The sequence below is a fragment of the Choloepus didactylus genome, chromosome 2, assembly GCF_015220235.1.
Source record: "Choloepus didactylus isolate mChoDid1 chromosome 2, mChoDid1.pri, whole genome shotgun sequence".
Taxonomy (NCBI): Eukaryota; Metazoa; Chordata; class Mammalia; order Pilosa; family Megalonychidae; genus Choloepus; species Choloepus didactylus.
In genome coordinates, this window is record NC_051308.1 from 181478923 (window position 1) to 181496112 (window position 17190).

At 36.7% G+C, this 17190-nt stretch overlaps 1 protein-coding gene across 1 annotated transcript in view; it reads right to left on the reverse strand.

The window, feature by feature from the left end:
- The window catches only part of UBE2U (ubiquitin conjugating enzyme E2 U), an 84082-nt gene that overhangs the window by 42037 nt on the left and 24855 nt on the right, over positions 1-17190 (reverse strand). The window contains exon 8 of the mRNA XM_037809430.1: positions 14244-14374. Within this exon, the coding sequence (XP_037665358.1) occupies positions 14244-14374 (131 nt within the window). The remainder of the gene's footprint in view (positions 1-14243; positions 14375-17190) is intronic.

Consider the following 17190-nt stretch of genomic DNA (forward strand, 5'->3'; position numbering starts at 1 on the left):
ACTCTCCCTCAATTTTGAAGGAGAGCTTTGCTGGATAAAGAATTCATGGCTGGCAAGTTTTACTCTTTTATAATTTTAAATATGTCATACCATTGCTTTCTTGCCTCCATGGTGCCCACTGAGCAGTCAGTACTTAGTCTTATGTTGTTTCCCTTATATGTGGTGAATCATTTCTCTCTTGCTGCTTTCAGAACTTTCTGCTTCTCTTCAGCATTTGACAACCTGATCAGAATATATATTGAAAGGGTTTATTTGGCATTATTCTATTTGTAGTTCGTTGCACATCTTTGATTTGCATATTTATGTTATTTAAAAGGATTGGGAAGTTTTCCCCAACAATGTCTCTGAATACTCTTTCTAGCCCTTTTCTCTTCACCTTCTGGAACACCAATGATTCTTCTATTTGTGTGCTTCATGTTGTCCATCATTTCCCTGGGATCCATTTCAAATTTTTTGAATTTTTTTGCCATTTCTTTTTTTGTGCTTTCGCACTGTCCTCTAGTTTACGAATTCTTTCCTCTGCCTGTTCAAATCTACTGTTCTGTCTCAAGTATATTTTAAAGTTGATCAACAGTATCTTTTATTTCCATAAGATCTTCTATTTTAAAATTTACTCTTTCAAACTTTTCTTTATGCTCTTCTAGGGTCTTTTTTGTGTCCTTTGTATCTTTAGCCATCTCTTTGAAGTTGTTTTGGAGATTTGTGTTCACTTCTTTGATGAATTGCTCCAAGTTCTGTGTCTCTTCTGGCTTTTTAATTTGCTCATTTGGGTTGTTCATATCTTCCGGTTTCTTCATATGATTTATAATTTTCTGTTGCCCTCATGGCATTTGCTTATCTTGATAAGGTTATTTTAAGATGTGCAGGATTATTTGAACATTTATCTATATTTGGGCAGAGCTACAGCTTGGTGGAATGCACTTTCCCTGTCCTACCAGTATATGGTGCTCAAGAGCCAGCTCTTATCCTCAAGCCAGTTCTCCCCCAACTTTGTCTATGCACTGAGTAGGGTCCAAACTGGGTGAAAATCCATTCAACACACCAATTTTCCATGTGCACTTGGGACTGCACACCCTGCGGGAGGGGAGTGGGTCCTGGGCAGTTCAGCAGGGAGTCTACTCCAGGCACAGTGGTCCTGACTATGCCCAGGCCTGTGGGTAGACTACTCCGGGGCTGCAGAGCTGTGTGTCTCACCTTCCAGTTCAAATATATTGCAGTCCCTGTCCACTGTGCACCTGCGAATCCCTGGGGTTGGGAAGGGGCTCTTGCTACTTCCATGCAGCACCCTTGCCTCTCAACTGCACACATGGAGGGCTTCTGTGGAGGAAGAGTGAGTGCAGTCACAAGACTGCTGAATTCTGAGTTCCCTCATGGGTGCTCTTGGCCACAGGGCTGTGAAGGGTTATCTCTCCAGCCAACTGTTGGGATGGGTGTGCAGGGCATGGAAAGCTGCCCCCTTCCACACTGGTCTGCCAGCTCCAACTGCTTTTCCCTGGTATCATTCTGGGCCTGACATTCACCCATTCTAGATGTAGTCTCTTGGCCTCTCCAGCTAGGTCCTCACTATGTGGTGTAGAAGTCCCTGCCAAGCCAGTGGCACCTTGGAACTGCCATTCTGGGTGCTTTCTCTTCTTTAGCTAATGTTTTCCACAGAGAATTATGCTCTGCCTCCCCTAATTCATCATTTTCTGGGAACTCTGAGGGTTTTTTGATTACTGATTTATTCTCTTTACTTGTTATTGGTCTGTTGAGATCTTCTATTCCTTCTTGAGTTAATGTAGGTAGTTTGTAAGGTTAGTAGAAATATCTCTGTTTTCATTTCTGAGCTTAGTTATTTGTGTCCTTTCTCTTTTTTCTTTGTCAGTTTGGCTAATGGTTGGCAATTTTATTGATTTTTTCAAAGAACCAACTTTTGTTTTCATTGATTCCCTCTACTGCTTCTCTATTTCATTTATTTCCACTCTAATCTTTATCACATCCCCCCTCCTGCTTGCTTTGGGGTTTAGTTTCTGGTTCTTTTTCTAGTTCTTCCAGGAGTGAGGTTCAGACCTTTCTTTTTTAATGTAAGCAGTTACAGCTATAATTTCCATCTGAGCACTTCTTTTGCTGTACCCAATAAGGTTTGGTATGTTGTATTTTCATTCTCATTCATCTCAAGATATAGCCTAATTTCCCTTGTGATTTGTTCTTTGGCCCATTGGTTATTTAAGAGTGCAGGGTTTAATTTCTACATATATGTGAATTTCCCAGTTTTCCATATGTTATTGATATCTAGCTTCTTTCTACTGTGATTGCAGATGATACTATGTATGATTTCAATCTTTTTAAATTTACTGAGACTTGTTTTGTGACTTAACATATGCTCTATCCTGGAAAATGATCCATGTGCATTTGAGAAGAATGTGTATTCTGTAGTTGTTGGATGAAACATTTTGTATAGGTTTTTCAGATCTAAATGATTTATAGTATTGTTCATTTATTTCCTTCTTGATCTTCAGTCTAGATATCCTGTTCATTAATCAAAGTGGTTTATTGAGGTCTCCTACTATTAATGTAGAGCCATCTATTTCTCCCTTCAAATATGTCAATGTTTGTGTCTCATATTTTAGAGGTCTGTTGTAAGGTGCATATATGTTTACAATTGTTATATCTTTTTGATGAATTGGCCCTTCTCAATATATACAGTCCTTCTTTGTCCTTTTAGACAGTTTTTGACTTAAAGTCAATTTTTAAAATATTAATATAGCCGCCCCAGCTCTCTTTTGGTTATTATTTGCATGGCTTCTTTTCCATCCTTTCACTTTCAAATTACTTGTGTCTGTGAATTTAAGGTGAGTTTCTTGTAAACAACAAACAGTTGGGTCATACATTTTTACCCATTCTGCCAACACCTGACTTCTGACTAAGAGTAGAAGTCCATTTACATTTAAAGTAACTACTGATAATGCAAGACTCACTTCTGCCAGATGATATTTGGGTTTTGTAAACCTTATACCTTTTTCATCCCTTGAATCTTCCATTACCATCTATTTTAGCATTTAGTTGATCTTTTGTAGTGAACCACTTAGCATACCTTCTCATTTCCTTCTACATATATTTTTCAGATATTTTCTTTGTGGTTACCATGGGGCTTAAATTTAACATCCTAAATCTACAACAATTTCATTTGATTTGATATCAACTTAACCTCACTAGCATACATAAACTTTGTTCCCATATCCCTCCATTCCCCCACCTTTATGTTGTTCTTGTCACAAATTATATTTATACATTCTGTGTCCAAATCCATATATTTGTCATTACTTTTATGAATTTGTATTTTAGATCCTGTAGAAAGTAGAAAGTGGATTAAAAACCAAAATACTGGCATTTATATTTACCCATATATTAACCTTTACCAGAGATCTTTATTTCTTCACGTGTCTTTGATCTAGTGTCTAGTGTCCTTTCCTTTTAACTTGAAGAGTTCCCTTCAGCATTTTTGGTAGGGCTGATCTTGTGGTGATGAATTTCCTCAGCTTTTGTTTCCTGAGAATGTCTCAATCTCTCTTTAATTTGTGAAAGGCAGTTTTGCCAGATATAGAGTTCTTGGTTGGCAGGTTTTCTTCTGTAATCACTTTAAATATAACATCCCACTAACTTCTTGCCTCCTTGGTTCCTCATGTGAAATCAACACTAAATGCTATTGAGGCTCCCTTGTGCATGGGTTGCTCCTTTCTTGCTGCTTTCAGGATATTCTCTTTGCTTTTGGCATTTGACACTTTGATTATAATGTGTCTCAGAGTTGATCTGAGTTTATCGTTTTTGAACTTCTTGGATATTTGTGTCTTTCATTAAATTTGGGAAGTTTTCACCCATCAATTCTTCAAATTTATTTCTGTCCCTTTCTATCTTTCTTCTCTTCTGGGACTTCCATAAAGCGTGTACTGGTATGTTTGAGTGTGTCTCTCTGTTCAATTTCCTTCATCCTTTTTGCTTTCTGTTCCTCAGACTGGATAACATCAATTGTCCTATCTTCAAGTTCACTAATTCTTTCTTCTGTCAGCACCTCTCTAAGAATTTTTAATTTCAGTATTTGTGGTCTTCACCTCCAGTATTTCTGTTTGCTTCCTTTTTAAAATTTCTATTTCTTACTGAACTTATCATTTTGTTACTATATCATTTTCCTGATTTCCTTTAGATCTTTGTGTTTTCCTTTAGCTGTTTGAGCATATATAAGACAGGTCTTTAAAAGTCTTTGATATATTAAAAATCTGGGCTCACTCTGATGTTTTCTTTTGGTCCTCAGTCTTTATTTCCCAATTCTCTGTATGCCATGTGATCTTTTAATTGCAAACAGGATATTATAATATTTTAATATTATATGTGTTAACTCTGGAATTTAGTCACTGAAGTTTCTGTTTCTTAAGTTTTTATCCAGGTAGTGTTACAACTGAAATTTCCTTGAATGTCAGGAATAATGAAAAAAAAATAAAAAGAAAAGGAAAGAAGGAAAGAAAGAGGAAATGGAAGAAAGAAATGATTTTCCCAGCCTCTGCAGATTGGCTCTGTGTGAGCTGTCCCTCAGAGCTTAGTCAGTGTAACAATAAGTCTAAAAAACATCCTGGGCTGAACATGTAGGGTCCTCGCCAGTCTTTTCTGAGCTAGCATCTAGTCCTGGGCATGGATGTATGCTGTGGCCTTATGAATTTCCCTGTTTACAAGCATACTTCAAATGCCTCTCTTCCCCCAGGAAATTTTCAGTCCTTCCTCCTAGTCCTAGATGCTGTATTATATGTCTTAAAGCCAGTAATCCCTTGCCTCAAGCAGCTGCAGTTTGTTTTCTTGCAATATTTTAGCTGCTCTAAAAGCTACTTCTACTTCCAGAGCAAATTCTGGGACCAGTGACCCAAAACAAGCATCCTGGTTCAGACCTCAGGCTACCATCAGATGGATTGAAACATACATACATTCACCACAATATGCACATAAGGGTTACTCTGCTCCCTCTAGTACTGGGACAAGGGACCTGCACTGGTAATGCATCCTGGCTCTGCACTGTTCTGGGGATTGGTAAGGGAAGGGCCAGCAAAGATGTCATAAGGTTTTCCTATATTTTTAAGTTGCCTTTTCCTTAATTTGATTCTTTTCCAGCTTTAACTGCTTTCCAGAGTTCTGAAAAAGATGATTCTGCCAGTTTTTGCTTGTTGTTTAAAACTTCTGTGATGGGACAGAAGTCTGAAGCATCTCACTGCACCATCTTGGTGATGTCACTCCACTCATTTTGGTTTTAATTTGCATTACCTGATGATTACTGATGTTGATCTTCTTTTCACAGGCTTACTGGCTATTTGTATATTTACTTTTGCGAAGTCATTTCATGTCTTTAGAAAATTTTTAATTTTTCTTATTATTGAGTTGCATTGAGTCCTTTATATATCCTGAATATAAGACTTCTGTCACTTTATATATCTTGAAAACTTCTGTCAGATATATTTATTGTGAATATTTTCTCCCAATCTGTCACCTGCCTATTCATTCTGCAATGGTGTTTTTTAAAGAGCAGAGTTTTTAATTTTGATGAAGTTCAATTTATATTTTTTTCATTAATAATTAGTGCTTTTTGCTTCCTAAGATATTTTTGCCTACCTGAAGGTCATGAAGATTTTCTCCTGGTATCCTCTACAAATTGTATGGTATTAGCTTTTGCATGTAGATCCATGATAAATTTTGAATTAATATTTGAGTAAGGTTTAAGGTAGTAACAGAAATCCATATTTGATATCCAGTTTATCCAGTAACCATTTGTTGCAATTCCTGTCCTTTCACTGTTGAATTAATTTGGCACCTTTATCAAAAATCAATGTCTTTATTTCTGAGGGTATACTTCTGGAATCTATTCTGCTCTATTGATTTATATATGTTTTGGCATATATATTGACATAATTACCAACACAACAGTGTCTTGAAAACTTCTATAGCTGTATAAAAGACTTGAAATCAGGTAGTGTAAGTCCTCCAACTTTGCTTTTTTTCCCTTCTTCAAAGTTGTTTTGTCTATTCTAGGTCCTCCACATTTGCAATAAATTTTAGAGCCTGCTTTTCAAATACTTAAAAAAGCAAAAACAAAAACCCACCTCTGGGGATTTTGACAAGGATTGCATTAAAACTATAGATAAGTTTGGAAGAACTGACATCTTAACAATATTGGGTCTTCCAATCTATGAACATAATATGTCCATTCATTTAGGCTTCTTTAATTTATCTCAGCAATATTTTATAGTTTTCATTGTAGAAGTTTTGTGTCTTTTGCTAAATGTAGACCTAAGTACTTTATGTTTTTTATACCACTATAAATGAAAATTTTTAAATTATATTTTCTAGTATTTGTTGTTAGCATATAGAAATATAATTGATTTTTATAGTGACCTTGTATCCTGTGACCTTGTTAAATTCACTTACTAATTCTAATTGATTTTTTTGTAGAACCCTTAGAAGTTTTTACAGTTATATTACAGTTTATTCCTTTATGACTTTTATTTCTTTTTATAGTCTAATTGAACTGGTTAGGACCTCAAGAGCGAGGTTGAAAAAGGCTGGGAGTAGACATCTCATGTTGTTAGCTGTAAGTATTTTAATAGATGCTTTTTATCAAATTGAAGACATTCCTAGTTTGCTTATAGGCATTTGGGAAATATTAGTATTCTTTTTTTCTTAAATGTCTGGAAAAATTCACTGGTAAAGCTACCTGGGCCTTGAATTTTCTTTGTAGGAAAGTTTTAAAATACAGATTCATTTTATTCACAAGTATAAGACTATTCAGATGTTCTAATTCTTCTTGTGTCAGTTTTGGTAAATTGTATTTGTTTAATTTATTAAAGCTGTCAAATATATTGGCATTAAATTGTGCTGTTTTCCTATTTTCTTCTTACTGAAAGACTGCAGTCAGGCTTCCTTTTTCATTCCTACTTTTGTTCATTTGTGTATTCTCTCTCTTTTCCTTAGTCAGTTTTATTAGTGGTTTATCAATTTTGTTAATGTTTTCAAAGAACCAACTTTTGATTTTTTCTTTTAAAAATTCTATGCTTTCTGTTCCACTGACTTAATTATTTTATTATTTCCTCATTCTGACTCTATTGGGGTTTAATTTGTTCTTTAGCTAGCTTCTTGATGGAAGCTCAGATTATTGACTTTCAACTTTTATTGTTTGCTATTTAAAGCTTTAAAATTTCCTTTAATTATTCTTTTAGCTGCAGCCAACTCATTTTGATAAGCCACATTTTCATTGTTTAGCTCAAAATATTTTCTAATTTCCATTGTGATTTCTTCTCAAACTTTGGCTTATTAAATGTATTGCTTAACTTCCATCCAGTTTGGGTTTTTCTAGTTACCTTTTTATTACTGATTTTTAATTTAATTTCACATGGTCAGGGGAATATATTCTATATAATTTGAATCCTCTGGGATACTGAAATACATCATATGGCTCAGCATGTGGTTTATTTTGATACAAATCCCATGTGTATGTGAAAGACTATGTATTCTGTATTGCTGGGTTTAGTTTTTTAAATAATGCCAATTAAGCCAAGTAGGTTATTTGTAATATTCAAATCTACATCCTTACTGACTTTTTTTGTCTACCTATTCCAGAAAACATCGAGAAAGCTGTGTGAAAACCTCAAACCATGACTGTGGATTTGTCTATTCTTCCTTTTGCTTTGTATATTTTGAAGTTGTGTTTTTAGCTGCATACAAATTAAGAATCATTACATCTTCAATGGTAAAGCTGCCTGGGCCTTGAATTTTCTTTGTAGGAAGTTTTAAAATACAGATTTAATTTTATTCACAAGTATAAGACTATTCAGATGTTCTAATTTGACACTTTATCATTGTGAAATGTATTCTGATTTCTAGTAGCATGAAATCAATATGACCACATCAGATTTCTTTTGGTAGTATTTGTGTGTGATATATCTTTTTCCATCCTTTCACTTTCAACCTACATGTTTGCTTATATTTAAATGTCTTATAAAGGATGTTTTTAAGAAAAATGTCTACGTGAAATCTTTGTCCTTTATTGGTGTTTTCAGTTTATCCACATTTAGTGTATTTACTTATATGTTAGGATTTAGGTCTCTACTTTGATATTTGTTTTCTATTTATCCCATCTGTTTTTTGTCCTTTTCATTCTTTCCTTCCTTTTTCTGGCAGTTATCTACTTTTTATCATTACAATTTTCTTCTCTACTAGCTTTTTCTAGTGAAACATTCTTGTATTATTTTTTAAATGGCTATCCTAAAAACTTCAATATGCATCCACAGCTTATTACAGTCTATCTTATATTAGTACTTTTATCACATCCTAAACAATGCTAAAGTCTCCCAACAGTTTAATTCTACTAATTCTCCTTTATGATATTGTAGTCAGACATTTTCTTTCTACATATTTTATAAAGCTCACAAGATGTTATCATTATAGCTGTTTTAAATTGTAATATTTTAATATATTTACCCATATATTTACTCTTTCCAAAGATCTTTACTCATTCCTGCAGTTTGGTGCTTCTATGTGGGATTATTATACCTTTAGAGTGAAAAACTCCAGTTAGTGTTTCTTACAGTGCAGGTTTATTAGTGATAAATTCTCTCAGTCTTTTCTGCCTGATAATGTCTTTATTTTTGTAGTCATTTCTAAAGGATTTTTTATTGGTGAAAAATTCTAAGTTGGCAGATTTTTCAAAATTTATAGCACTTTAAGGATGTTTCTTTTTTATCTTTTGGCTTCTGGAGTTTCTGCTGAAAAGTTAACCAATAGATTGTCTTAACTGTTCCTTTGAAGGTGCCTCCTTTTTCCATGGGATTGCTTTTGAGATTTTCTTTTCTCTGGTTTTCAAAAATTTGACCACTATGTGTGGTTTTCTTTTATTTATTCTGCTTGGTGTTTGCTATATTCTTGGGACTGTCTTGCAACAGATTTTAGAAATCTTTCACCATTATCTCTTCAGATTTTGCTTCTGCCCCATTCTCTCTCTCTTCTCTGTCTAGCAAACTAAACTTAGTTTGCTAGGCTGCTAAAGCTGATACAATAACATGGGCTGGCTTTTAACAATGGAAATTAATTAACTTTCAAGCTTACAGGTTGGGGGCCATGAAAATGTCCATATCCAGCACCATCAAGATGATGCTTGCTTCCTAAAGACTGGGTGTTGATGATCCTGGCCTCCTCTGTCACATGTCAAGGCACATGGCCAACTCTGCTAGTTTCTCCCTTCTTTTCCAGGTTTTGTTGCTTTCAGCTTCTTGCTTCTGTGGCTTTCTCTTTGTCTGAATTTCATTATCTTGTAAAGGTTTCCAGCAGGAATATTAAGACCCAACCTGGGCCATGCCTTAACTGAGGTAACCTCATGAAAACCTACTTACAATAGGATTACACTCACAGGAATGGATTCGTCTTTAAGAACATGATTTTCTGGGGTACATACAGCTTCAAACCATCAAAGAAATTGATTGTGTCAGCTTTTAAATTTTGTCCCTGTTCTGTTCTTGCCATTCATTTCTCTTTGAGCTCATTGATCATATTTTCTACTGTGCCTAGTCTGCTGTTAAAAGCATCCATTGAGTTATTTTCAGGTTTAATATTCATACCTTAAATTTTAGAAAATCTTTTCTTTAACATAGATTTCAATCCTTGTTTGAAAGTCTCATTTTTATACATTTTGTACATCTCTCTATGTTCATTAACATATTAATCATGATTCTCTTGAAGCTCTTTATTAATAACTCAATATCTGGATTATTTCAGGGTCTGCTTCTGGTGTTTGTGATTTCCCTATGGTTATCAGTCAAGTTTCTCTATTTCTTTCCATTCTACTTATTTTTGCTTATATTTTGAATGAACTATATAAAAGAACTATAGAGGCTTCACGTGATATCCTTCACTCTTCACTCTGTGAGGGAGAGTGGGTAAGTGGCTGATCACCTCCACCCCTGACGGAATAAAATTGGTTGGGCCTGGATTATAGTTTTGGTTAAGTCTCAAACCACCTCATGTTTGTTCCTGTTCCTTGGCCATACTATTTTGGGGGTTTTGATTGAGAATCTACCTGATCTTTGTCTCTTCAATTCCGAAAGACTAAGAAGGGCTTTTCCCATTCTGAAATTTTATTCATCTAGTCCTCATTGTTTCCATAGCCCCCTAATATCTTTAAATATACGATTTTTACAATTTATCCTTTTTTTTTAGTTGTTACAGTGGGAGGTGGGCTTTAATGCCTTATTACGTTCTCCTATGAAGCAGAAGTCTGATCAGAATATAATAATTTAAGCACTAGTGATGATGGAGATTAAGTTTACTCTCAGTTGTGGTAATAATAAAAATGAAAAGTGAGAACACTGTGGTTATAGATAGGAAACAATGAATTAGGGATCTCGGGAATTTCCAGATAATGAGGATTAGGAAATGGAGATCAGATGTACAGTTGTTGTGACAGAGAAAAGTATATTAGCGAATCATTTCTTTTCTTGTCTGTGCTTATTAATCTTACATCATTTGGTTCTTCTCCTATCTCATTGGCTCCTCCCATGATGGTTAAGTTCATGTGTCACCTTGGCCAGGTGATGGTGTCCAGGTGTCTTGGTCTAGCAAGCGCTGGCCTAACCATTACTGCAAGGACATTTGTGGCTGGTTAATAAACCAGAAGGCTGGTTTATTAAATCTTCAGCCAATTGGCTGCAGCTGTAACTGATTACATCAATAAAGGGTTTGTCTTCTGCAATGAGAATTCACTCTGCTGGATTTAATCCAATAAATTGAAGACTTTTAAGCAAGAAGGTTAGAGGACCTTCACTTCTTCTTCAGTTAGCCAGCAAAGGGTTTCCTGAGGAGTTCATCTGAGTGCCAGAGTTCATCCAACACCTTCATCAGAGCTGCCAGTTTGCTGCCTGCCCTATGGAATTTGGACTCATGCATACCCACAGTTGAATGAGACACTTTTATAAAATCTTATATTTATAGATATCTCTTGTTGATTCTGTTTTCCTAGAGAACCCTAACTAATACACCTCCCCTTGGTCTTTTCTGCTGGTTTTATTCCTCTTCTTTGTAACCTCTAAATGTGAAGCATCTCCAGCCTCAGTCCCAGTCCTTTTTTCTATTTAGACTTTCTCCCTTAGGTGATATTTTCCATTGCCATGGCTTTAAATAGTACATATGTGCCAGTGACTTCCCGAATTTCTATTTCCAGCCCTGACCTCTCCCTGAAACTCTAGAACCTTTGTTAAATTGCTTAGTTGACAATTTTACTTGGCTATTTACTAGACATCTCAAATTCAACATTAACCAAAACAAAATCCTGAATTTATACCCCAAAGCCAGTATTTCTTTTAATCTTCCCTGTCTCAGTAAATGAAAATGATAGCATTACTTGTCCAGTTCAAACCAAAATCTAGTAATTATCCTTGATTCCATTTTTCTCACATTCCATATTTAAACAGTAATTCTCCTTCAAACCAAATCTTGAATGCAACCTCTTTATTCACTTCTCTCTTGCCACAGCTATGCTCCCCTAGCCCAAACCACCATAATCGTTCCCCTAGTCTATTAAAATAGCCTACTAACTTTTCTTTGCTTTTCCCTTAGAATCCTTATGATCCACAATAGCTAATGTACTCCTTAAAATGTAAGTCTGATTATGTTTTTCCCCTTCTAATTCCCACTGCAAGTATAATAAAATCCAAATTCCTTATCTGGTTTATAAAGTGCTAAGTGATCTGATCCCTGCCTTCTTCTCTTACCTCATCTCCCACCCCTCTCTTACTTCCCCTTTGCTATATTACAGCTATACAGGCATTCTTTCCGATCCTTTCATATGCCCATGCTCATATTCAGTTTAGGATGTGTGCAATAAGTATTCTCTCTGACTAGAATTCTCCTCCCCTATCTTTGCATGGATTGACTCCTTGTGCTTCAGATCTCAGCTTAAACATTACCTCTTCAGAGAAATCTTTACTGTCTACTAAGATAGCCAGACAGTTACTCAATAATGCATCACCATATATTAATTACCCACTTAGTACTTTGTGATATTTTTTCCTCTTCTCTAACTTGTATTTATGTTCCATATTACCCATTGTATAATATAATTAATGAAAGCAAGAGAATGTGTCTTTCTTATTCACCACTGCATCCACTCACCTAGAAAAATGCCTGGCACACAGCAGGCACACAATAAATACTGTTAGTAAGTTAATCTTAAGATTGTATGTCTAGAAATAAGAAAAATCAGGATTTGTGAAATTGAGAGTGGAAAAAAGGAGAAAAAATTGGTATAAAGTGATATCTATAGGTACCTTAAGATCCACTGATAATACCATCTACAGATTTATCTCATCATGGTTCTTGAGTCATTTCAAACTAAGGTTATAGTTAAAATCACTCTCCCAGACCCCAAATTTTTGTTTATATGTTGAATGTTCTATATAAAAGAATGACAGAGGCTTTTGATTGAATGCTTGATCTTCACATTGCCACCTGAATCACCTTGCTGCCTATTTAATGAGAGATTCAAACCCAGACAAAGCACATAAGGGCCAATGCTTCCTCTCTAGAAGAGGTTTTCCCTTCTTCCTTCTGTGCAGATTCAGTACCAAAACTGTGCCTTTACATTGATCTTTGTCAACTCATTTTCACCACCTAACTGAGAAATAACCATCACCAACATTTTGTTGTCAACATTTTGGTTTATATCATTCCAGAGCAAGCACAATACTCACTTGTCCTATAAGGAGACAGAGCCCATCGTTAATGTGCGCTGGTCCTCATCTGAGGGTTGGAAGGGATGGATAAGGTCAATGCTCTTGTTGCCAAATCTGAATTAATCATTCTGTCTGTTTCTCCAGGTTATCTTCCAACGCTGAGCTTCCAGCACTTTCAGGGCACAGAGCCCCCTGATGTAACTCTCACGCTCTGAGGTGGAAGGGTCCCAAGTACTTGCCTGAACCCTAATCTGAAGTTTCCTCCTTCAATGTGTTCTCTATGGATTTCAGTTTCTTGGGGACTTTTTATGGTTCTTAGTCCACTGAGAGATTCCTTGTTTGAAGCATAGCTAAGCATTCATTATTGGTCTTTTTAATATTAAAAATAGAATTTCTAGCATTTTGTGCTAGAAAGCAAACAATGCCATTACCATTTTGAAACCAGAAACTCAATAATAATTAATTGCTAGCACTACAATAACCAGGTATTGTTGTAAATGTTTTATTTGTACTAATTCATTTACTTGTCATAGCAATCCTATGAGATTGGTACTATTTTTATTGCTATTTTATATGTGAGGAAACTGAGATGCAGAGAAGTTAATTAACTTGCCTCAGTCATATAGCTAGTAAATGGAAGAACTAGGATTCTTTCACCTGCTATTCTATACAGCCTCTCACTGTGTGTGTGTGTTTGTGTATGCATGTATGTATACACACACATATATACATATATAATACCAAATATATTTCATAACACACTCTTTTCACTTACTTTTAATATTAATACATGTAAATCTGCAGAATCATGTCCAAAAGTTGCTTGCTATTCCATTATATGGCTAAACCAAACCTACTTAAATCAATCCATTTTGTTCAAACTGTAGTTTTCAATTTTTCATTATTAGAAATAATTCTATGATAACATTCTTATGCTTCATCTTGATGTATGTGTTCAACTATACACTTAAAAATAAGTTTCCATAAGTGGAAGTGTTGTGTCAAAGGCACTAACTTGTTATAAAACTTTTAACATACAATTGAAGGTTGATGCTCTTCTGTCTATATCCCTCAAGTTTTGTCTTTTGCCTGCCCCTTTAAACGATTTAGCCACACCCACACAAATGCCTACTTAGCATTCTGGCCTTCTATGGCTCCTTCAAGTCTCTTCTCTTGAGTCTCTAACAATCAATTCCCTCTCCCTCCACCCTTTGGTTAAGTACCTCAGTTCCAAGTACTCATACTTTGGTTGCCCCTGGCATTTGTGATGCCTTCCTCTGGGCCTGGTTGTGGAAAACACGCCCTCTCCTACCTTCATAGTTTTGAATGTAATGTTCCCACCGCCTAGAAGACACTTCTCTCCCCTGTCTGCAGGTGAGCTCCTAGTCTGCCTTTAGAAATTGCCTCAGGCATTATCTTCTCTTGGAAGCCGGCCTTAACATGTCTCCTTGCCTACTCAAAATCTTTGTAAGATAATTCCCCCTTTATGCTCCCTCAGCATCTTGATCTTACCTTTATCATGGCACTTATTACACTGGAAGTCTTTATGTAATACAACAAATATGCATGGCCCAATAAAATGCTGGATTGGATTTGATAAGAGGTGATAACAGAAGTAGATGAGTTGGTGAACAAGTGGAGGCCTCTAAAAGAAACCCAGAAAAAATAAAAACCATAGGGGGAGAAGTTCTGCTCGATATGATTTATTTTAAATATGATTCTACCTGACCTTAACATTCCTCCACTAGCCACAATCCTGATATTTACCCTGTCACCTTCCAGCCACCTGCTCTGGTGGAAGACTCTTCTACACTGGCCATGTGGGACTGGTGGGCAGGCCCACTCCTTGCACTGTCCCTCCATCAGGCAAGAGCTTCCAATCCTAGAGTGAAAGTCTCACGAAGTCAGGGATAACAGCTTATCCAAATGTGTATCCCCAACACTGGGACACAATGTCTGGCATACAGCTCATGTTCAGTAAATGATTTCTGAATAAACAATTATGTGTCTGTCTCCTCAGGACTGAAAACCTGCCCCACAACCTGTAAGTGGTGTCCTAGAGCCCACGTGCAAACATACCAGCTGACAAACTCAAATCACCTTCAATTACTTATCATCAACTGGATTCCCCCAACTACAAATATCTACCCAGCTGACTTGGTTTTGCCTGAGTGTTGCTATGCCTTACAGAAACACAGTTTCAACTACCTGGGTCTACCTCTGGAATCCAGTTTCACAACTGTCTGTTCTTCCAGCTTATACACTGAGTACAAAGTTCTAACATACAATGCTAGACTGACACAATGCTAAGGGAAGCAACTCTTTTTTAATCATGTCTACAAGATCTCATTGTGGATGTTCTATTTTTAAACTAGATACAACTAAGTTCTATCCCAGAACAAATGTTTCAGGGGCAACCATTAGAATTCACAGGTACACAACAAATTGGAGCTTGACACATACCTGGAGTATACAGTATCATTGAAATTTGGCCTAGATCACTTCAGTTTAATACTACTGAAAGGCTTTTCTAGAGATTTCAGGCTGGTACAAGGTGACCACTACAAATCTGACCTGATTCAGGCTCTATTCTTGATTCGGTTAAGAGTACCTGCAGAAACTAGGACCACAGGACTTCTGGCCATTCCTACTGCCTTACTAGTAAAAGCTGGCATTGTATCTTTATGCAGTGCAAAGAATTACACCACAAATAGACAGCATTTTTTGAGATTCTAGAGACATTCATATTTTACAAGTGAGAAAATAGTGTTCGTACATTAAACACATTTCACCAACTATCAGGGACCTATTGTGTACTTCATGGACAAGTTTAAGGGGCAGCAGCAATGTCCCGAGTGACTCCAAGGCCAGTGTACTACTCACTAGATTGTGCTTACCTTCCTGCAATTTTCCAATTGTTTTGCAAATGGAAGCCACTTAAGTTAGCAAATTTTATTCCTCTTTCATACAGGGCCAGTCAAGGAAACCTGAACTGAAGCATTACTTCAACACTAGTTAATTGGCTGTTTTCTTATCTTACGGACTATCAAGATAAGGCTGATGGAAAAGCTCAAGAAACTAAATGCTTCGGAACCATATGTGAGTGCAAAGACCTATACCTTGATCAAGTGTTCATAGCTAAATAGACATCACATGCTCAGGTTTTCTCCCAAAACGGGCAAAAGCCTAACTCTCACCCTTTTCCTCTAGAACTTTTCCTTCTCCTAAATTACTTAGATTTTTGTGATCCATAATGGTTGCTACTTACATAGACAGCATATTTTTCCCCTTTTAAAAAATAAAAGGCAAGTTAACACAGTCACATTCAATTTTAATTTAATAGTTTAGAAAGAATTCTTTTCCACATTCTTCCTGAACACATTTTAAAAAGGTATTGTAAGAGGGGGTCATAAGAAGATGGCAGAATAGAGAGGAGTGGAAGCTAGTTAGTCTCCCTAGAACACCTAATAAACAACCAGGAACAACTGGTAAATAATCTGGAATAACTTCTGGGGAACAAACATGACTGCCCACACATCATACATCAACCTGGATTGGGAGGAATGCCCAAGATCACAGCATAAAATCTGTAAGTAAAGACTGCAGGCCCGCACTGGGAGTCCCTCCCCTATGGCAGCCCAAATTTGCAAAGCCTCGCTGTGCTGGAGAGCAGCACTCTTTGAACAAGTAAATATACCTCAGCCCAGCTCCAACTGATGTTTTAATTAGCAAATGTTGACTGCTCAATACAAGCTACGAATCCCCAACAAGCAGACAGAGGCTTTTGGTGACAACTGACCCTGGAGAGCCAGAGGACTTCTCTGGGAGGGAGAGGGAGCCCAAAGGACCAGGTGCTATCTCTGGCCAATGGGTGAAACTGAGGGTGGCCGTGTACTGGCCCCGAAGGGGGGCTTTCTGTCCCTTTTTCAGCTCAGTGGAAAAAGCCTCAGCCATTTTCAGTTTGCAGCTCTCTGACTCAGACAAGGGTGGAGACAACAGAGTCAGAGAGACTATTCGAATGCAAATGATATCTCCCCAAGGGTTTATCTTCCCTAAGAGGGAAAAGTTGATGCCAAACTCTACTACCCACCTTCCATTAAGAACCAGACCCCAGAGGCTGGGGGAAAAGAGCTATAAGCCACACCTCGTTATACCAGTCTGGAGTGATAGGCTGATAGATACCACCTGCTGGGCAGAAAAGCACAGTGACTTCAGGTCTCAAAGGGTGGATCAGTCTTCTAAGATACACCTTCAGGGAAATCTGATACTGAATATTGCCTGTTTCTGAGATCTGAGCCTGTTCTGGTCTGGGAAAACTCGATTGGGGTAACCAAGGAAACCAGATGCCTAGACAAACGAAGTTATGGCCAAGTCAAAGGAACAAACTTACACTTCAACTGAGATACAGGAATTGAAACAACTAACGCTAAATCAATTCAAAAAGCTTAGGGAAATATGG